This window comes from Salvelinus alpinus, chromosome 25 (assembly GCF_045679555.1).
Source record: "Salvelinus alpinus chromosome 25, SLU_Salpinus.1, whole genome shotgun sequence".
In the NCBI taxonomy this organism is placed as follows: Eukaryota; Metazoa; Chordata; class Actinopteri; order Salmoniformes; family Salmonidae; genus Salvelinus; species Salvelinus alpinus.
The window spans coordinates 20,059,757-20,081,575 of record NC_092110.1 but is presented as its reverse complement, the minus strand read 5'-3'; the positions used below and the strand labels follow the sequence as shown (position 1 = coordinate 20,081,575).

Sequence of the window (21,819 nt, the reverse complement as noted above, 5' to 3'; positions counted from 1 at the left end):
GTTATAAAACAGCCATTTCACCACAGCGCGACGGGGCTAGGAGCCCTGTGGAAGCCCTCCACACCACCACTCCCTCACTCACACTGCTCTGCCTGGGGAGAGTCCATTAGCTTACCCCACTGCCCCCAGAGAAAAGCCAGTCTTTTACAGGGACAGGGCACTGGGCAAAGCTCTGGCCGTAATGCCAGGGAAAAATCTGCTTAATGGCTCTTCAAAAGAAAAGAAAAGTAAGTTTTGAGAAGAGGCCAGAGGTTGTTGTTTTCAAAGTGGTCATAGCGTAAGTTGTTTATTCTAGTGTTCGAGGTCAACATCAGTGTTAATACAGAGAACCCATGCTATGTTATGTACACACAGTTGTTGGCGGATGAGTGATATTACAGAGCAAGTCAAGTTTTAAAATAAACAAATCTATATTCAGTCATTCATTCTTTGTTTATTTACTGATTTGACAAGGGCCTCCCTATTCTCTTCTTCATGGTTTTCTGACAATAGTAAATGGCAGCATGAGACTTCCAAAGTCCAAAGATTCTAACTTCTTGAAGAGTAGGCTAATTTATCTTCGCTTGTAAAATATTTATTTAACCGACTTGCCTAGTTAAATAAAGGTGAAGAACAAATTCTTATTTACAATGATGGCCTATCGGGGAACAGTGGGTTAACTGTTTTGTTCAGGGGCAGAACGACAGATTTCTCTCGGGGATTTGATCCAGCAACCTTTCGATTACTGGCCCAACGCTCTAACCACTAGGCTACCTGCCGCCCTTAAATATGACACTTACGAAAGATCTAAATTATTTCCAACTCATCCATATTCTTTTTAAATTTGAGCAAAGTCATTCATCATGGCATTGCTAGGGGTCAAGGGGCTTGCTACACTCATGATAAAGTGGAATTGATCCAAAATGTGACGATGCAGTCCTTAGCCAAGGCCTGTAACATTAGTAGCAGAACCAATCTGTCTTTGGGTAAGGATTGGACACTAAAAGCCAAACAGTAGTTGCTAAGCAGAATGCAGGGATTTTCTTTTCCATTCACTGACACACACACACACACACACACACACACACACACACACACAGAGAGAGAGAGAGAACCATAAAACAAGTATCAGGGAACAGAGCAGGGGAATAAATTGTTTGAGCCTGGAGTGCCTCAGTGGCACCACAACAACGGGAGAAAGAGAGAAAACAAAGAAAGCCTCTCCACCTCGCCAGCCCCCGACAAGCAGACTCCATGTGCCGCGCATTTTCCCCCAATTAGGAGCAGACGCCGCTGCTGCCCCATGAGCCCCTGGAGCCGGCAGCCGCTCGCGCCGAGACGCGTTTGTTCTGTTGCTCGACCGCTGCCTGTGGAGTGCCGTTAACGCAGCCACAGAGAAGCCACAACAGACATAACACTGCGAGAGAGGAGAACGAGAGAACATCCACAACACCCATTAAACGAGGGAGGGAAATAAATAAAGAAGAAGTGATGCGAAGAAGAGATGATCAAGAGGAGTGTTTTTTACTATTGGATGGGCGCAGTTGGAAACTCCATCACAAGAGACAGCGCCAGAACAATGATCTCCCCACCCCGGCCATGCAGTTCATGGGCCCCACAATAACAACAACATAAAGCATCTTCTTGAAGTGGGTTTCATTGTTACTTATCACAAATTGGATTATTGCAGCATTTTCAAATAAATCACTTATGTTGAAATTGTAAATCCAGAGAAACAGAGAGGAGCAACAAGTTTGATGCCAAAGGCACGAAGACGCCCTGAATGCAATAAAATAAAAACTGCTGTATCTCTATGCATAACACAAAAAAGCACTATGTGTCACGATCGTGTGGAAGAGATTCGGACCAAAACGCAGCATGAGGAAAATAAGCCATCTTCTTTTAATAAATGAACGAAGATGAACATGAAACGAAAACACTATACAAACAAACAAAAAACAACAAATGATCGTGAAGCTAAATAACGCAAGTGCACAGACAAGCAACAAACGTTAAACAAGACAACTACCCACAAAAGCCTACTGCCTATGGCTACCTTAAATATGGCTCCCAATCAGAGACAAATGAATGACAGCTGTCTCTGATTGAGACCCAATCTAGGCAGCCATAGACATAACTAGACAACCTAACAAACTCTATCCCATACACATACAACACCCATAGACTAACCAAAACACACACAACATACAATGCCCACCCCAACTCACGCCCTGACCAACTAAACAATAATCAAAATAACATAAAAATAGGTCAGGAACGTGACATAACCCCCCCCTCAAGGTGCGTACTCCGAACGCACCACCAAAAGTCTAGGGGAGGGTCTGGGTGGGCATCTGTCCACGGTGGTGGCTCCGGCTCTGGACGCTGTCCCCACACCACCATAGTCACTCCCCGCTTCCGTATCCCCCCCCCAATGACCACCCTCCAACTAAACCCACCTAACTGAAGGGGCAGTATCGGGATAAGGGGCAGCACCGGGATAAGGGACAACACCGGGATGAGGGACGGCAGCTCCGGGCTGAGGGACGGCAGCTCCGGGATGAGGGACGGCAGCTCCGGGCTGGCTGGCGGATCCTGGCTGGCTGGCGGATCCTGGCTGGCTGGCTCTGGCTGGTCATGGCTGGCTGACGGCTCTGGCTGGTCATGGCTGGCTGACGGCTCTGGCTGGTCATGGCTGGCTGACGGCTCTGGCTGGTCACGGCTGGCTGACGGCTCTGGCCGGTCACGGCTGGCTGACGGCTCTGGCCGGTCACGGCTGGCCGACGGCTCTGGCTGGTCATGGCTGGCTGACGGCTCTGGCTGGTCATGGCTCGCGGAAGGCTCTGGCTGATCCGGTCTGGCGGAAGGCTCTGGCTGATCCGGTCTGGCGGACGGCTCTAGCGGCTCCTGTCTGGCGGACGGCTCTAGCGGCTCCTGTCTGGCGGACGGCTCTGTAGGCTCATGGCAGACGGGCGGCTTTGCAGGCTCATGGCAGACGGGCGGCTTTGCAGGCTCATGGCAGACGGACAGTTCAGACGGCGTAGGGCAGACGGGCAGTTCAGACGCCGCTGGGCAGACGGGCAGTTCAGGCGCCGCTGGGCAGACGGGCAGTTCAGGCGCCGCTGGGCAGACGGGCAGTTCAGGCGCCGCTGGGCAGACGGGCAGTTCAGGCGCCGCTGGGCAGACGGCAGACTCTGGCCGGCTGAGACGCACTGTAGGCCTGGTGCGTGGTACCGGAACTGGAGGTACCGGGCTGAGGGCACGCACCTTCAGGCTAGTGCGGGGAACAACAACAGGGCACACTGGACTCTCGTGGCGCACTCTAGGCCTGGTGCGTGGTACCGGAACTGGAGGTACCGGGCTGAGGGCACGCACCTCAGGGCGAGTGCGGGGAGAAGGAACAGTGCGTACAGGGCTCTGGAGACGCACAGGAGGCTTGGTGCGTGGTGCCGGAACTGGAGGCACTGGGCTGGAGACACGCACCATAGGGAGAGTGCGTGGAGGAGGAACAGGGCTCTGGAGATGCACTGGAAGCCTGGTGCGTGGTGTAGGCACTGGTGGTACTGAGCTGGGGTGGGAAGGTGGCGCCGGATATACCGGACCGTGAAGGAGGACACGTGCTCTTGAGCACCGAGCCTCCCCAACCTTACCAGGTTGAATGGTCCCCGTAGCCCTGCCAGTGCGGCGAGGTGGAATAGCCCGCACTGGGCTATGCAGGCGAACCGGGGACACCACCTGTAAGGCTGGTGCCATGTACGCCGGCCCGAGGAGACGTACTGGAGACCAGATACGTTGGGCCGGCTTCATGGCACTCGGCTCGATGCCCAACCTAGCCCTCCCAGTGCGGCAAGGTGGAATAGCCCGCACTGGGCTAAGCACGCGTACTGGGGACACCGTGCGCTTTACCGCATAACACGGTGTCTGACCAGTACGACGCTCTCTCACTCCACGGCAAGCCCGGGGAGTTGGCTCAGGTATCCAACCCGGCTTCGCCACACTCCCCTTTAGCCCCCCCCCAAGAAATTTTTGGGTGTTACTCACGGGCTTTTCAGGCTTCCGTGCAAGACGCGTCCCCTCATAACTCCGGTTCTTCACTCCGGTAGCCTCTGCTCTCCTCAGTGCCTCCAGCTGTTCCCATGGGAGGCGATCCCTTCCAGCCAGGATCTCCTCCCATGTGTAGCAACCTTTACCGTCCAAAACATCCTCCCATGTCCATGAGTCCTGTTTACTTTGCCGCTGTTGTTGGTTCCGCTCACGCTGCTTGATCCTGTTGTGGTGGGTAGTTCTGTCACGATCGTGTGGAAGAGATTCGGACCAAAACGCAGCATGAGGAAAATAAGCCATCTTCTTTTAATAAATGAACGAAGATGAACATGAAACGAAAACACTATACAAACAAACAAAAGACAACAAATGATCGTGAAGCTAAATAACGCAAGTGCACAGACAAGCAACAAACGTTAAACAAGACAACTACCCACAAAAGCCTACTGCCTATGGCTACCTTAAATATGGCTCCCAATCAGAGACAAATGAATGACAGCTGTCTCTGATTGAGACCCAATCTAGGCAGCCATAGACATAACTAGACAACCTAACAAACTCTATCCCATACACATACAACACCCATAGACTAACCAAAACACACACAACATACAATGCCCACCCCAACTCACGCCCTGACCAACTAAACAATAATCAAAATAACATAAAAATAGGTCAGGAACGTGACACTATGATAAAAATGAGCAGCTCAAAACATAGGCTAAATCCAGTGATTTGCAAAGAATTTCATAATAACCATATATCATCCTCATCGTAAAACCCCTATTTTTGGGACAGTAAAGTGTTTGATTTACGGACAAATGTAGGACTAAAAGTTGTTTATAAACTATTGCTGATTCCACACTATGTAGTAGATTATATGAGAGATGTTCGGTGGAATACATGAGCAGTTAGTGGAATGTTTTGTGTTGAACAAAATAAGCCTTTGGCTTGGCTAGATCAGATCTCAGTCAAAACATGTCTTAATCAGCATCTCTCAGTAAAAAGCCTATCCATTAATCATAAGGCATAGTGGTAAAGAGAGCAGCATGGGTGGCATCCTCCCCCAACACACAACTCACCAAGGCAAGTTAGAAGGGGAAAAAATGGTTGTTTTTACTCTTTCCCACATCAGAGAGAGAGTATTAAAGGATTTTGTTACAGTAGGCTCGTTAAGATAGGCAGAGCAATTTGTGCAAAAAGCGCAAATCCCATTTGAAAACAATAAACATTGTATTAAAGACACTAAAAAGGCTTGGAATAGTTTGCTGCAAATTAAGATTACAACCCGCTTTATGGCCATGTGTGGCTGTGGTCCAGAAGTGGCAGAGATTGCATGTTAACTCCGAACAATAGGCCCTATTTTAGGGACGCATACACCGCCCTCATTACCCACAATTATTTAAACGGATACATCACAGCCTACTAATGTTTTCCTTTTAATTGGTGCATGGCAACATTGCTGGATCATTTCAGAGCATGAATTAACATTGAATTCATGTTTGGGAGATTGTGGGAGGAGGAGAGGAAGGCAGAGAGAGTAGAAGGACGTCGACAGGAGCTGAGAGAGCTGTGGTTTGGGTTGAAATTATTTACGAGAGAAGATAAAGCACACAGTGATACTGGACTCCCTGAAGCAGAGGCAGGACTAGCCTCCCAGCACTCATGTTTTATACTGGCTCCTACAGTACATGTCTCCACAGACACTCAGTCACATATTTAAAAAGCAACAGGCCCACCTTGAGAGGAGGATGAAAACAGAGGTAGCAGGACGAGGGTGGTCCTCTGGAATTGTCAGCACTAGAGTTGTCACTGTCTTCCTTTGGAAATTGGCTCCAGCAGACACACTGAATTTTATAATTAACTAGCTTGAGGCAATCTGAAGACAACAAAATTACACGGTAAACTGATATCAAAGGGTAATGGGCATGTTTATTAGTCAACTGGCTTTGTGTATTGAACAAAATAGATGGGCCTAATTGCCTGTGTACAGTGTGTGTGCGCGTGTGTATGCTCACAAGGTTGTGTGTAAGTTCATTGGTGTGTCAACATCCATTCATGTCCTGTTCTCTCACTCTACTGTCATCTTTCCCTAAAATGACTAATTTCCATCAGGCAAGTACAAAGGCAGGATTAAGGCATGCCGCCCCAGCCCCACCTCATCCCACAAACACCTTCATCTGAACATTTCACACCCTGGGCCCGTCTGCCTGTTAAGCCCTGTGGTGATGCCTGCCAATCGGGGCACAGATATTATCTCTACACAAGCGATGCTCAGATAACATGCTTTTTGCCCTGGTACACAGCCCCTACAGCCCAAACAATCACAAGTCAGGGCCTATTATGTCTACAGTGGCTTGTCAAAAGTGCAGCCAGGGCTCTCTACTTTTCTAACCAGTGAGAGCACAAAGCAAAGAGAGACAGAGTTACAGACAAGAACAGGAAGAGAACATGAGACAGAGAGAGACAGCGTGCAAGAATGAAAAGGAGACAGAAGGCAGAGGATGCTCAGCAGACCTGGCTGCAGTCAAACCCCAGGTCTCGGAGAGAACGCCAGCGAGAGAGGGAAGACAATTAGTGCCAACACTAACAGCAGTAATGGCTCCAAAATGGAGTTCACGCGAGCCTGGTGCTACACAGGAGCAGCCAAGAAAACAGTCACCCTAAATCAGACAGACCTGAATGGCAACAGAAAAAAGGAAACAAATTCCTGCTTCGGTCAACAGGCTGACTCCAAAACCATCCGGACTGTCAGAGATCAGGACGGATTTGGGAATGTCTGTAGTCTGCACCAAAGAAATGAAGGAGAAAATGAAAGGGTATGGAATACTAGATATTCAAAGATCGAGCATCAACAAGGCAAGAGTGTGGCAGACAATCTTACCGAAGCAGTTGTTCCTGTGGGGCACAAACATCTTGCAGGCAGTGGCTATCTGCAGCTCAGCGCTCAACACAGCCTTGATCACCAGGTCCTCCACCTGACTCATCAGCACTGGAAAACACAGAAACAGACAGCAGGGTGACACTCAGTCTGAGACCTGCCATGGGTTAGTCTACTTTACACACAAGACCCTAAAGAACTTTACACTGGACACAAAGTGGCTAGAATATCTCAACATCTTTAACACAATCTGTGGTTACAGGTTGACGTGTAGATTCTGCCCTACTGAGCATTTTGACAGAGAAGGGTGGGGATCTGGGTGTAAGATTGAATCTGGTTCAACTACAGTAACATTTCTTTGACTGTGCATGGACAATAGCATAGATGTTCTGAGCCAGGAGAGGGTGGAGGGGAGGAGGTTCAAAGGAGAGTGAAGAGTTCAGACTACTCACATGTGGTGTCTTTTCCCTCCTGCTTCAAATACCGCAGCATTGCACTCATGCTCCATTTGTTCCCATAATCCTCCACTTCAGGGTCATCACAACTGAAAAGGAAGAAAATAAATATAATGGTCTGGCTTTTTCCAAAACAGTTCATGCTACAATTTTGAAAAGATAGTCATTAGAAAACCAAAGTGGGAATCTATCTAGCATCTGAAAATACCATTCAAAAACCCAAAACGTGTATGATTTGCTGTTTTCCCAATTCTATGCACCGCCAATAAGCTACATATTAACTTAGAGATTCCTGAAGGAGAATAGAAAAGTGGTTGTTCCCTGCAGATCCCAGGTTACCTGACATAGTCACTGCTCTTCTTGTTCACGCTGTAGTTGGTGAGATGCATGAACTGGTTCTTGATGTTCTTTGTGCCACAGTCATACTTCACAGTGGCAAACCTGTAGGCAGAGTTTTGGTTCAATTAAACAATTTCCAAAAACACAACTTACAGAGGATGCACAAAGAGTTACTATACAGTACTTACAGCAATTCATATGATTGACTTTTGACAGCATTAGAGGGCTTTTAGTAAAGGAGAGATGTTCCCCATACTGTACTATGTATTAAAGAGGATTGGACACCACATGTGGAATATTGAGAATTCCTTGGCATACAGTGAGTACCCGAATCCAGTCAAACCAAATGGAATGTCAAAGATTACAGTGGTATTCGCGATTCAGCCAGGATTAATTGCCCTCCGTTAATAATCAAGCACGGTCTGCGCTATACAGCACTGTGCGTTTGTGTTTGCGTGCCTCACACAGTGCAGCACATCCATCAAGCCTAGCTGAGATGAGCCAATCATTATGCATCATCCACCCATCGCTGCCCCCAACCCCACCTGAGCCCAGACGATCTTAATGATGAATGAATACAGTATTACAGCTGGCTCCAGGTAAAGACACAGGAAAATTGTTGATCTAATATGATAATATGAAAATAACTAAATGTTGCAAATAGCATTGCGGCTGTGGGACACTCATTTTAAGTCTGTCACTGCAGATTTACATCTGAGACTCATAAGATAATTACAGCACAATATCATTCATGTTTAATAAATCTGTAAAACAATTTGAAACAGAGTTCTGTCTCCTGCTTATCTGGGTCCAAGTCTGAGCAAAGAGCATTTGATTATCTCATTGGACCATGGAGACAATGGAGAGCTTTGTTTGAAAGCCCCACCAAACCCTACTACTCATCAGTGGCAGATAGAAACGTTTAGACCGCCCTCTACTGGTCATTGCGTGGTAACTTCCTAACTACAGTTGATACTTTTCTTCACTACTTTCATGAATGAGTACAGGAAATAATTCCAAAGCCACTATCCAACATGGACCCTTTTGACCCAATACACACTTCAATGACCTAGCTAATGGAGATTAGATATCCCATATATAATCATTGGTGGCAGGTAGCCTAGCAGTTAAGGGCGTTGGGCCAGTAACCAAGAGGTCGCTGTTTCGAATCCCCAAGCCGACTCGGTGAAAAATATGTCGATGTGCCCTTGAGCAACGCTTTTAACCCTAAATGTTCCTGGATAAGAGCTTCTGCTAAATGATTCAAATGTAACTGGACATTATTTGCATAACACAAAGGAAAGATCCAGTACACAGCTCACCTGGCCAGGCCCTCCTCATAGAGATAGATAGTGAGTGGATCATATGATGTCACCAGCACATACAACCGCACATCAAACTTGAAGTCTGCAAAAAATGTATTAAACATAGATCAAAATGACTGCTTTTCTAACTACTGTCTTCATCTGCATAAGTAACTGATTTGACAACGCTTGAAAGGCAAAAACTCACCGTCAATCAGTAATGGGTTATTGATGTAGCGAGAAACTAAGATGTTCTCATCCATTGGAATCTGGGTGGGCTTTGTAGGATAAGGATCATACGTTAGGCTAAATAACACGTCAATCATTAGATTACACATACAGTGAGCTCCAAAAGCATTTGACAGTGACACATTGAAATTATACATTGACTATGGGGGTTAAAGTGCAGACTGTCAGCTTTAAATGTGGGTATTTTCATCCATATAGGGTGAACCGTTTAGAAATTACAGCACTTTTTGTACATAGTCTCTTCCCCCCCATTTTAGGGGACCAAAGGTATAGGGACAAATTCACTTATATGTGTATTAAAGTAGTCAAAAGTTAAGTATTTTGTCCCATATTCCTAGCACGCAATGATTACATCAAGCTTGTTGGATGCATTGCTCTTTTTTTTGGTTGCGTTTCAGATTATTTTGTGCACAATAGAAATGAATGGTAAATAATGTATTGTGTCATTTTGGAGTCAGTTTTATCGTAAATAACAATAGAATATGTTTCTAAATACTAAACATGCTACCATGACTGCTGATAGTCCTGAAAGAATCGTGAATAATGATGGGAGAGAAAGTTCGACACAGATGCACAAACATCATACCCCCAAGACATGCTAACCGCTCAACAATACAACAACAGAGGAGGTTAGCATTTTTTGGGGGGTATGATATTTGTGCGGCTGTAACTTTCTCACTCATCATTAGTCACGATTCATTCAGGAGTACAGAGCCAAAGTACAGAACCAAAACAACAACATTTGTCACTGTTCCAATACTTTTGGAGCTCACTGTATAATGCACCAGGTCCAGTATGATCAAGTCAGACACATGAAATTGGCCATTCAAAGAGAAAACCCATCCTGTACAGCAGTCCATCAGAGGAGTGGGGTCATTTATGAGTCTGAAATGTGTTGCAGGTGGTGAAGCCGAGGAGGGGTGAGGGAGGTGGAGAGCTACTAACCGTCGGGCTGGCTAGAGTTCAGAGAAAAAACCCAAAATGAACATCCTTCTTTCTAAATATCACCCTGACATTCTTTCCACTGTTTCATAAAAATACCCCAGAAGAAAAAGCATGTTTATAGGTTGTCCAAGTCAGAGAAAATCTGGAGCTCTTCCAAAGCCTTGAAGTGTGTGATTTACTCAACAGCGCTTAATGTCTATGACACACATTGTTTTATACTTAATTTTTCAACAGAATCCACCCCCTCCCGCAAGTAACTGCCATATTGTTTCATTTACAACCCGAGATCCCTCAGGCTATTATCCCCGAGTAGCCTTAAGGTGAGTGTATCTACACTGTACAGTGCATTTGGACACTATTCAGAACCCTTTACTTTTTCCACATTTTTTTTACGTTACAGCCTTATTCTAAAATGTATTAAATACATTTTAAAAATCCTCCACATTCTACACACAATACCCCATAATGACAAAGTGAAATAAGGTTCATACATTTTTTTGCAAATCTATTAAAAAGAAAAAACAGAAATACCTTAATTACATAGGTATTCAGACCCTTTGCTATCAGACTCGAAATTGAGCTCCTGTTTCCCTTGATCATCCTTGAGATGTTTCTACAACTTGATTGGAGTCCACCTGTGGTAAATTCAATTGATTGGACATGATTTGGAAAGGCACACACCTGTCTATAAGGTCCCACAGTTGACAGTGCATGTCAGTGCAAAAACCAAGCCATGAGGTCGAAGGAATTGTCTGAAAAGCGCCAAGACAGGATTGTGTCGTGGCACAGATCTGGGGAAGGGTACCAAAATAGTTCTGCAGCATTGAAGGTCCCCACAAACACAGTGGCCTCCATCATTCTTTAATGGAAGATGTCTGGAACCGCAAAGACTCTTCCTAGAGCGGGCCGCCCAGCCAAACTGAGCAATCGGAGGAGAAGGGCCTTGGTCAGGGAGGTGACCAGGAACCTGATGGTCATTCTGACAGAGCTCTAGAGTTCCTCTGTGGAGATGGGAGAACCTTCCAGAAAGACAACCATCTCTGCAGCACTCCACCAATCAGGCCTTTATGGTAGAGTAGCCAGACGGAAGACACTCCTCAACAAAAAGGCACATGACAGCCCGCTTGGAGTTTGCCAAAAGGCACCGAATGACTCTCAGACCATGAGAAACAAGATTCTCTGGTCTGATGAAACCAAGATTGAACTCTTTGGTCTGAATGCCAAGCTTCACATCTAGAGGAAACCTGGCACCATCCCTAAGGTGAAGCATGGTGGTGGCAACATCATATTGTGGGGGGATGTTTTTCAGCAGCAGGGACTGGGAGACAAGTCTCTGAATGTTCTTGAGTGTCCAGCCAGAGCCCGGACTTGAACGAATACCTCTGGAGAGACCTGAAAATAACTGTACAGCGATGCTCCCCATTCAACCTGACAGAGCTTGAAAGGATCTGCAGAGAATAATGGGAAAAACTCTCCAAATACAGGGGTGGCAAGCTTGTAAGCATCCTCCCAAAGAAAGACTTGATGCTGTAATCACTGCCAAAGGTGCTTCAACAAAGTACTGAGTAAAGGGTCTGAATACTTATGTAAATATGATATTTCTGTTTTTAGTTTTAATAAATTAGCAAACATTTCTAAAAACATGTTTTTGCTTTGCCATTATGGGATACAGTGTGTAGATTGATGAGGGGGAAAAAACAATTTAATCAATTTTAGAATAAGGCTGTAAAAGTAACAAAATGTGGAAAAAGTCAAGGGGTCTGAATACATTCCGAAGGCACTGTATATACACAAAAGCATGTAGACACCCCTTCAGCCACACCCGTTGCTGACAGGTGTATAAAATAGAGCACACAGTCATGCAATCTCCATAGACAAACATTGACAGTAGAATGGCCTTACTGAAGAGCTCAGTGACTTAACGTGACACCGTCATAGGATGCCACCTTTCCAAAAAGTCAGTTCGTCAAATTTCTGCCCTGATAGAGCTGCCCCAGTCAACCATAAGTGCTGTTCTTGTGAAGTGGAAACGTCTAGGAGCAACAAGGGCTTAGCCATGAAGTGCTAGGCCACACCAGCTCACAGAACGGAACCACAGAGTGCTGAAGCGCGTAAAAATCGTCTGTCCTCGGTTGCACCACTCACTACCGAGTTCCAAAATGCCTTCTGGAAGCAACGTCCCCACAAGAACTGTTCGTCGGGAGCGTCATGAAATGGGTTTCCATGGCCGAGCAGCCGCACACAAGCCTAAGATCACCATGCACAATGCCAAGCGTCGGCTGGAGTGGTGTAAAGCTAGCCGTCATTGGACTCAGTGAAAATGCATTCTCTGGAGTGATGAATCACGCTTCACCATCTGGCAGGCCGACGGACGAATCTGGGTTTGGCAGATGCCAGGAGAACACTACCTGCCCCAATGCATAGTGCCAAGTGTAAAGTTTGGTGGAGGAGGAATAATGGTCTTTGGCTGTTTTTCATGGTTAGGGCTAGGCCCCTTAGATTTTGTGAATGTGAATCTTAACGCGACAGCATATAATAACATTCTAGACGATTCTGTGCTTCCAACTTTGTGGCAACAGTTTGGGGAAGGCCCTTTCCGGTTTCAGCATGACAATGCCCCCGTGCACAAAGCGAGGTCCATACAGAAATGGTTTGACGAGATCGGTGTGGAAGAACTTGACTGGCCTGCATAGAGCCCTGACTTCAACCCCATCGAACACCTTTGGGATGAATTGGAATGCCGACTGCAAGCCGGACCTAATCGCCCAACATCAGTGCCAACCTCACTAATGCGCGTGGCTGAATGGAAGCAAGTCCCCGCAGCAATGTTCCAACATCTAGTGGAAAGCCTTCCCAGAAGAGTGGAGGCTGTTATAGCGGCAAAGGGGGGACCAACTCCATATAAATGCCCATGATTTTGGAATGAGATGTTCGACGAGCAGGTGTCCACATACTGTGTTATACACTAAATGACCAAAAGTAACACTAACAGTGCATTGTTCTTCCTATGGTGTATCCCTTACATTGCTGACCAGGTAGATCCCTCGTCCTCTTGAAGATGCTACTGGCTTAATGATCCAGGGACCCTGGTCCTTGACGAAAGAACCTGGGATGAGGCAGAGAAGATGGGGAAGAGTGGCGTGCTGTGAGAAAGACTAGCGGAGAAACATGGTGGCTTATTGTGTTTACAGTAATGAGAGTCAATAGATGTTAACAGACAAGCAGGACTTACTACAGAACTCCTGGTACTCTGAGGGAAGCACAAAGGTCTGAGGGACGATGTGGAAGTTTTTAAAGCCGTGAGACTGCTGCATCCGCTGGATGTTTTTATACAGCCGATCTTTGCGCGTCAGTTCATATGACCTGGAAATGAACAGGGCCATTGACCTTTCAGCTCGAAATGCTCGAGTTCTCTACTGCTTGGATGCTGATAGAAATAAGAGCTTGTACAAACACAATGGCAACAAGACTACTCTGCATGACAGTTTGATTCATTTCATGTTTTAGAAAGGCACTTGTTCAAACGAAATGTTCTTTCCTGTGAAAGCCAATAAACACAAGGTTGAATTAAAGGAGCTTAAACAAAGAAGCAGTGTGAATTTTTACATCAGGAACTGCAGCAGGCCAATGTGACTCCACTCTGTGTAGTTGGACACACAGTCATACCTGGGAAAGTGGTTGACCTTCTGGAAGTCTTGAAGGCTGCGTAGGAGGTAAGGCTTGAGGTGAGACCCCGTCCACATGAGGTTGAAGTCATTACTGTTTGGATGGATCTGAAAAACAGACCTTCCAGTCAAGCTCAGATCTCAGTTATGTACTTCAGACTATTCAGAGGCAGTACTCACACTAAGACCAAACTATACGCAACAGCAGGGGAAATCGTTAGGAAAATTAAAGGACATCATAACAGGAAAAATATAGCCTTGGTTGATAACCACAGTTACTGTTTGATATGCATCACATCTGACGGCTTGATAAAGATGGATCCGAGGCTCAGATCCGATACTCAGCCACTAATCTCTACCTTCAAATCATCTCAAAGGGAAGCCAGCTCACCAGCTATTTTAATCACAATCATATTAATTTATATCTGTTTTGTTTTATTCATACCCTTCTGCGCTCCTTTGTGAAGAGGCAGGTTTGACATGGGCCAGCACTAACTGCAATGAGAAAGCCAGATGTTTGCAATAGAGGGTTATTAAACTTTGGCTCTGGGATGATGTGGCAGACACTAGCATGTCTTTGATGATGGGTTTAGTGGGAGTCAAGTGGCATTGAAGTGAGAAAAAAAAATTAATTAATAGTAAGTGCTTGGATGAAGCAATAATGGGGAGTGTGCTCTTGTGAAACAGGATTAACACTATACTGGGCCAACTTTGTCTGTGCGTGCATTTCCAGGCTTCGACATAGACTGTGTCAGTCAGGAAAAAACAGACCTATCCCCTTACAACACATGACAGAGAGGAACATACAGTACCAGTCAAAAGTTTGGACACACTAACTTATTCAAGGGTTTTTCTTTATTTTTACTATTTTCTACATTGTAGAATAATAGAAAAGACACAAAAACTAATGAAATAACACAAATGGAATCATGTAGTAACCAAAAGTGTTAAACAAATCAAAATATATTTTATATTTGAGATTCTTAAAAGTAGCCATCCTTTGCCTTGATGACAGCTTTGCACACTCTTGACCAGCTTCATGAGGTAGACACCTAGAATGCATTTCAATTAACAGGTGTGCCTTGTTAAAAGTTAAATTTCTTTCCTTTGAGCCAATCAGTTGTGTTGTGAACAGGTAGGGATGGTATACAAAAGATAGCCCTATTTGGTAAAAGACCAAGTCCATATTATGGCAAGAACAGCTCAAATAAGCAAAGAGAAACGACAGTCCATCAATACTTTAAGGTCAGTCAATTCGGAAAATGTCAAGAACTCTGAAAGTTTCTTCAAGTGCAGTCGCAAAAACCAACAAGCGCTTTGATGAAACTGGCTCGCATGAGGACCGCCACAGGAATGGCAGACCCAGAGTTAGCTCTGCTGCAGAGGATAAGTTCATTAGAATTACCAGCCTCAGAAATTGCAGCCCAAAAAAATGCTTCAGAGTTCAAGTAACAGACACATCTCAACATCAACTGTTCAGTGGAGACTGCGTAAATCAGGCCTTCATGGTCAAATTGCTGCAAAGAAACCACTCCTAAAGGATACCAATAAGAAGAGATTGCTTGGGCCATCAAACACGAGCAATGGACATTAGACCGGTGGAAATCTGTCCTTTGGTCGGATGTTGGTTCCAACCGACGTGTCTTTGTGAGACGCAGAGTAGGTGAACGGATGATCTCCGCATGTGTGGTTCCCACCGTGAAGCATGGAGTAGGAGGTGTGATGGTGTGGGGGTGCTTTGCTGGTGACACTGTCGGTGATTTATTTTGAATTCAAGGCACACTTACCCAGCATGGCTATCACAGCATTCTTCAGCGATACACCATCCCATCTGGTTTGCGTTTAGTGGGACTATCATTTATTTTTCAACAGGACAATGACCCAACACACCTCCAGGCTGTGTAAGGGTTATTTGACCAAGAAGGAGAGTGATGAGTGCTGCATCAGATGACCTGGCCTCCACAATCATCCGACCTCAACCAAATTGAGATGGTTTGGGATGAGTTGGACTGCAGAGTGAAGGAAAAGCAGCCAAGAAGTGCTCAGCATATGTGGGAACTACTTCAAGACTGTTGGAAAAGCATTCCAGATGAAGGTGGATGAGAGAATGCCAAGAGTGTGCAAAGCTGTCATCAAGGCAAAGGATGGCTACTTTGAAGAATATAAAATATATTTGATTTGTGCAACACTTTTTTGATGTAGAAAATTGGTCAAAATAAAGAAAATGTAGATGTGTTCAAACTTTTGACTGGTACTGTATGTGCAAGTGAATCAGAATGAGATTTCATGTAATACCTCATGGAATCCATGAGTGGTCAGTAAGCCACGAACCAGCCGGCTCTCCGTGCGCACAATCTTGAAGGCCAGGTTGTACCGTTCTGTAAAGACAAAACATGAACACATAACAGCATAACATTACCATTCAACAGAAATTAAAGGATTGGGCCAGGATATGAATTCAACAGAATTCTATACTCTCATATCTTTAGAATGTTTCTTATGGACATCGTACCTCCAACAGAACGGATGTTTCCATCTTTAGAGACGATGGCTTCAGCAAAGAACACCAGGACTGGGATCTTCCTGCTGAGGCCACTCCAGGCAATGCAAGGATGGTCCCTGAAGAGACAAAGAAAAACAGATAAATAAAGTATTCTTCTATTCTTACATTGAGAGGGTCATGCAGGGTCAAGCTACTCAAGAGTAGAGTTTATACTTTAAGCTCAAAAAATTAAATATGGGTGACAAAATACCCATATAAAGTCCAATAAAACAAGAACCTAAATGAGAGGGAAGAGTATCTAAAACACGGCATACCATTAGCCTAAAGCTGTAAACCCTTTCCAACATATCTTTAATGTCTCTTTATGTTGAGTTTAGAGTCCTGATGATGCTACCCTTAGGGTGGTGGAACGCAATCTGACATGGTGTTTACATTAGCGAAGCAGAGTGGTCGAGCCACACACAGTCTCATGGATACTGAACAATAACAAACCTGTCAAGTAACAAACACTCTGGTAACATTGCACTGAAAATATCTGATAGGTTGGCTGTGTCTGGTTCTATCAGTGACCATGGTGGAGATAAGGGCCTCTTTACACGACACATACGAGTCCCAGGAAATATATTTTTGTAGTGTAAAGAGACGTTTTTAATACATTTTAGTCTCTGATGACCAGGTCTGAGATAGGACTATTCTATACATTTTTAACAGATTACATTACAGCTCTTTGAGAATGATCTAAGGTGCATTGGCAGATTAATTAGTTGCCAAAGAGTTTAGTAGCCTAATGAAATTTTAATTCAGGACTAGATGAAGACAAGACCGTGAACTTCTTGGCCTCTTCTGCTGTGGTAGTACATGTTCTATTTAAGGACATACTTGAGGTGCCAGGCTATTTAAGTGCCAAATTGATCACATTTATAGACACCAAATAAGCCAGGCTTAATTTAGAGTGCACAGTAAGCTCTAGTTAACTAAGTTTAACCACATATTGACACTTTATACAGTATATTTAGATCGTACAGGGATCTGTTCTTACAGTGTTTATTATTGTTGCATATAATTACATACTAGAACTCTTTGAATTGAATAGGATCTCAGTGGTGGCAATGAGTTTAAACATTGATCTGTGTATTTTTCTGTGTTACTTAGCACACTAATGTTGCTTTCTACAACTAGAAGGAAATGTAACAAAACCATTAGAACCACTTAATCAGAACAGCCACTAACTCTTGCTCGTCCTCTGAGGAGGACTCGGAATCCTCTTTATCCCGGATCACAGTTGGCATTTCCACCACAGTGAAGGGGGAAGTACCTCCTGACGAAATCTGCTTTGAGTCAGGTATCTGGGGTTATGACGGTGGGCATCTCCAGCTCTCACCGTCTACTGTTGAAATATCAGTCAAGTTAAAACACAGCATTTTCATACTGAAGAATACACTGCTGTCTGGAATTGAGTTAACTTATATATCAATAATATCCATGCATAAATTAATATTATGAGTCCATATTAGCACTGTCCAGAAACAAGCTGAATCATAGACCGTCAAACACCTAGCCCTAACAATGTAAAATATTTTGTGTGTTGCTATTACAGCTAACGCTAGCTATGTTACATAGATATTACTACCTCATGATACCAGCCAGCTAGGAACTTTCTGCAACATCTGAGATTGTTTAGCTACTTATCTAACGTTAGCTAGATAGCTAAATGAGGTAATAAGATTGGCACGTTAGCTACCTAGCTTTACTGTGTTTTGTAATACAAACTATATGTTTCATTAAGAGAGCAAGCTAACGTTCTGTGTTTTGAATCATGACAGCCGTAAAACTAACATATAAACATACCCAACTCTTCAGCATAGGATAAACTTCTGTATTCGAAGAACCACAGTTAGCTAGCTAGCCATCATAAAAAGTATTCCTGTAGCTAGCCTATTTGTAACTACAACAACTGACTGGCAACCAATGGCGAGAGCATGCGCACTGCCCGTTTTTGGCCACACAACTTCCAATTTGTGATGAATTTCTATAATTCCAAATATGCATCATAAAATAAGAATTACAATGTTTTCATTGAGGGATAAAAACGGACTTGGGCATTCCAATGCCTGCAATGTACTACTGAATCGGTGCATTTGGTCAGAGAATGTCACACAGGGAATGCTTTGGAATATTCAAGACGAATTACATTGTCTAGCATAGTATTAAAACAATTGATAAAGTAATATAATAGATTTTTGGTGTTTTCATTTTTATAGTAGCGAATGTAAATCGTCGCCACTTCGTCTCCTGTGGCCGGGACCACCAGGAGAGCTAAATCAATCGCGCCCACAGTCGCAACTGTGGTTTGTGTTGTAATGATTGGTGGAATGAGCGAAATAAGGCGGAACCTAAAAGCACGTTACCAGTCGAACGACCCATTGTGATGAATGGGACGATGATGAAGCCATCTTCTGAGCTCCATAATTGGCCAAATTGAATGTCCATATCAGCTAGTTATTGAGCGACAGTACAATAGCGAGCTTCACACGGTATTCTCAATCTCCAAACATTAGCAATGTTTTTACAGACATGTTGACATTATATGCCTATTGATTTCGACTCGCCGATCACTGTCGTATCACTATTGTAGAAGGTAAGTTAGACACATACATAATTTTGTTTGTATCGCGCTAGCAATGATGGTTGCTGTTGTAGCTAACGTTAGCTATAGTACCTACGATCATGGTGGTTCTTGCAACCTGACAGGTACTGTAGCATTCATCTGAGCTGTAACAAGCAGAATGAAGCTGTTATTTTCTTGTTCGTTTTTGCAAAGTGCTATGCTGTCTGCCCCTTACTCTCAGCCAACGTGTCTGGCAGGTGCATCCCACAGAAGGCAAGGATGAGTCGTTTTCTGAATGTTCTGCGGAGTTGGTTGGTCATGGTGTCTGTCATTGCCATGGGAAACACCGTCCAGAGTTTCAGAGATCACAGCTTCCTCTCTGAGAAACTCTACACGGGGACACCAGAGTTTGGTGAGTAGTTTCTACACGGGATTGCAACACTCTCTCTAAAGCAGGCCATGACAGATCTTACCGTGCAAGGGTGGGTGTGGGTGCAGGATTTTGTTCCAACCTGTAGGATGTTATTATGCCTGTGTATAAGACTGGTAGACAAATCAATGTGGAACCATCACAGGCGCTTTACAACAGCAGTATGCTTAGTCTCCTCCAAGGTACAAGGAATTCAGAGAACTTCATGTAGGTTCTGCTTCCTTTTTACAGTAAATGGCCTCCAAGCAAGAACATTTGGAATCTGGACATTGTTGTCGTCAATTATCCGCTGCGCGTGCGCCATAGACATTCAGAACAAAATGTAAGAATTGCTGCATCCCTGCACTGTTGTCTGTTAATGCAACAGTGAGTGCATAAACTGTGATTTGTGTTCTGTCAGTCATCTTAATTAGTTGTCTCCTCCTCCTTCATGTAGGCTCTATCACATCACCCTGTGGACATTTGTACTGGCTCTGGGACACTTCCTGTCTGAAGCCTTCATCTACAAAACGGCACCTCTGACCATTGGCGTTATGGCACCTCTCATTGTGGCGAGTAAGTACTGCAGCTCTATAATCCCATCTGATCAAATAGTGAGCTTGTTTTGTTAAAACCAGTAACCGTGTTAACAAATCATCAAACTACCAGGTACATAAGGTGCATCGCTCAACTAAATGTTTTGTCTGATGGAACTTGCTCAGAGCTTGTGCTGCTAGAGTCTATTATTATAGAGTAAACCCATTGCATCCTCTCACCTCTCCAGGTTCCTCTATCGTGGGAATGCTGATTGGGTTCCAGTGTGTTCCAGAGCATCAGGAAGAGGTGGGTGCACGGCAGAAGAAGCGGAACTGATTCCAAGCAGCAGAAAACGGTTTTAGCCCAACTCTAGAGAAAGCTGCAGGATAGTCTACTGCTTCTTGCCTTGATGAATGAGTGGTGTATATTTACTATACTGTATGTACACAAAGACAAGAGTCCAATATGTGTAAACTTTTTTAAGATGGGCTATGCAATAAGTGGGATTTATTTTGCAGGTGACTCGTTCCTGTGCTACGTGATATGTACATGTGCTACAATATACTATGGTTTTTATGGCTACAGCTGTTTCACTCTTACACTGAAAATTGAACAGTGATTGTCTATCAATGTTTCATGATGTACAATAATAATGCATAAATGTAGAGGTGATTTTATGTATTAATTATAGTTTGATTGTGTGATAGGGCTTGTGACTGGATTTTGACATCTGTCATTCACAGTACTTTAATGGAGGATCTCAACATTGGACCTTTTGTCTTGCTTTCTAAACTGCTCTGAGTGATAGTGAGTGATTTCTGTATGTTACTGGATTGTGTCTGTCGTGTAACATGTCCATGAATAAAGTAACAGAGCATTTTTCTCAATTTAAAAAAACAAACAATATTCACCAGGTGCAATTGTTCACAGTATCTGAGAAGTTGTCCCAACAATGTCTACAAGCAGTTTTACAAAACTATAATTATGTTCTTCATTACAGAGTATGACAAGCATTTTAAAATTGCATCACCATTTGTACAGTACCAGTCAAAAGTTTGGACACTTACGCATTCCAGGGTTTTTCTTTATTTTTACTATTTTCTGCATTTTACAATAATAGTGACTACATCAAAACTATGAACGAACACATGAAATCATGTAACAAAAGTGTTAAACAAATCAAAATAGATTTTAGTTTCCCACCATTTGCATTTTTTTTCCTTGGGTCACTATATCTATTTTGCCAATTTGGATTGATCCCCTCTACCACACGGAACCCCACTAACCTACCGACGGAAACGCACGAGGTATCTACAAACAGACCTCCATCCTATGCTGCTACCGATAGCCATATACCCGGCCAGCTGTCTGGATCGCCACGACCCCAACCAACCTCTACTCACTGGACCCTTATTGATCACTCGATTAGCATGCCTCTCCTTAATGTAAATATGCCTTGTCCATTGCTGTTCTGGTTAGTGTTTATTGGCTTATTTCACTGTAGAGATTCTAGCCCTGCTCTCTATACCATATCCAACCTCTCAGTTCCACCACCCACATATGCGATGACATCACCTGGTTTCAATGATGTTTCTAGAGACAATATCTCTCTCATCATCACTCAATACCTAGGTTTACCTCCACTGTATTCACATCCTACCATACCTTTGTCTGTACATTATTCCTTTAAACTATTTTATCGCCCCCAGAAACTTCCTTTTACTCTCTGCTCTAGTAGCTCTAGGCGACCAATTCTCATAGCTTTTAGCCGTACCCTTATCCTACTCCTCCTCTGTTCCTCTGGTGATGTAGAGGTGAATCCAGGCCCTGCAGTACCTGGCTCCACTCCTATTCCCCAGGCGCTCTCTTTTGATGACTTCTGTAACCGTAATAGCCTTGGC

At 44.3% G+C, this 21,819-nt stretch overlaps 2 protein-coding genes across 6 annotated transcripts in view; one reads left to right on the top strand and one right to left on the bottom strand.

Annotated features, from left to right (window-relative positions):
• ttll5 (tubulin tyrosine ligase-like family, member 5) overlaps positions 1-18,339 on the bottom strand; it is a 100,026-nt gene extending 81,687 nt beyond the window's left edge. For 3 of the 4 annotated variants that reach the window (XM_071366031.1, XM_071366034.1, XM_071366033.1), the window contains exons 1-12: positions 18,213-18,339; positions 17,595-17,751; positions 16,374-16,480; positions 16,157-16,239; positions 13,863-13,969; positions 13,429-13,559; positions 13,220-13,302; positions 9,211-9,280; positions 9,021-9,105; positions 7,699-7,800; positions 7,357-7,448; positions 6,908-7,015 (exon numbers count right to left, since the gene is read on the bottom strand). In XM_071366031.1, the coding sequence (XP_071222132.1) occupies positions 6,908-7,015; positions 7,357-7,448; positions 7,699-7,800; positions 9,021-9,105; positions 9,211-9,280; positions 13,220-13,302; positions 13,429-13,559; positions 13,863-13,969; positions 16,157-16,239; positions 16,374-16,480; positions 17,595-17,653 (1,027 nt within the window). In that variant the 5' untranslated portion in view covers positions 17,654-17,751; positions 18,213-18,339. The remainder of the gene's footprint in view (positions 1-6,907; positions 7,016-7,356; positions 7,449-7,698; positions 7,801-9,020; positions 9,106-9,210; positions 9,281-13,219; positions 13,303-13,428; positions 13,560-13,862; positions 13,970-16,156; positions 16,240-16,373; positions 16,481-17,594; positions 17,752-18,212) is intronic. The other variant, XM_071366032.1, reaches the window with a different exon arrangement.
• A 375-nt stretch (positions 18,340-18,714) lies between these two features.
• erg28 (ergosterol biosynthesis 28 homolog) lies at positions 18,715-20,819 on the top strand. Of its 2 annotated transcripts, none has more exons than XM_071366079.1 (5): positions 18,715-19,002; positions 19,230-19,384; positions 19,634-19,724; positions 19,839-19,957; positions 20,166-20,819. In XM_071366079.1, the coding sequence occupies exons 2-5, from the start codon at positions 19,252-19,254 to the stop codon at positions 20,252-20,254; spliced, it is 432 nt and encodes a 143-aa protein (XP_071222180.1). In that variant the 5' UTR covers positions 18,715-19,002; positions 19,230-19,251; the 3' UTR covers positions 20,255-20,819. The 2 variants fall into 2 exon arrangements, with proteins under 2 accessions (XP_071222180.1, XP_071222181.1); XM_071366080.1 differs by having other exon boundaries at positions 18,795-19,002; positions 19,214-19,384.
• Positions 20,820-21,819: the final 1,000 nt, after the last annotated feature.

Bases quoted from the DNA above. Each gene is read 5' to 3' on its own strand.
- erg28 (XM_071366079.1), top strand. From the start codon at position 19,252: ATGAGTCGTTTTCTGAATGTTCTGCGGAGTTGGTTGGTCATGGTGTCT. The intron at 19,385-19,633 runs GTGAGTAGTTTC...TCCTTTTTACAG, and splicing joins CACGGGGACACCAGAGTTTG to TAAATGGCCTCCAAGCAAGA. The intron at 19,725-19,838 runs GTAAGAATTGCT...TCCTTCATGTAG, and splicing joins ATAGACATTCAGAACAAAAT to GCTCTATCACATCACCCTGT.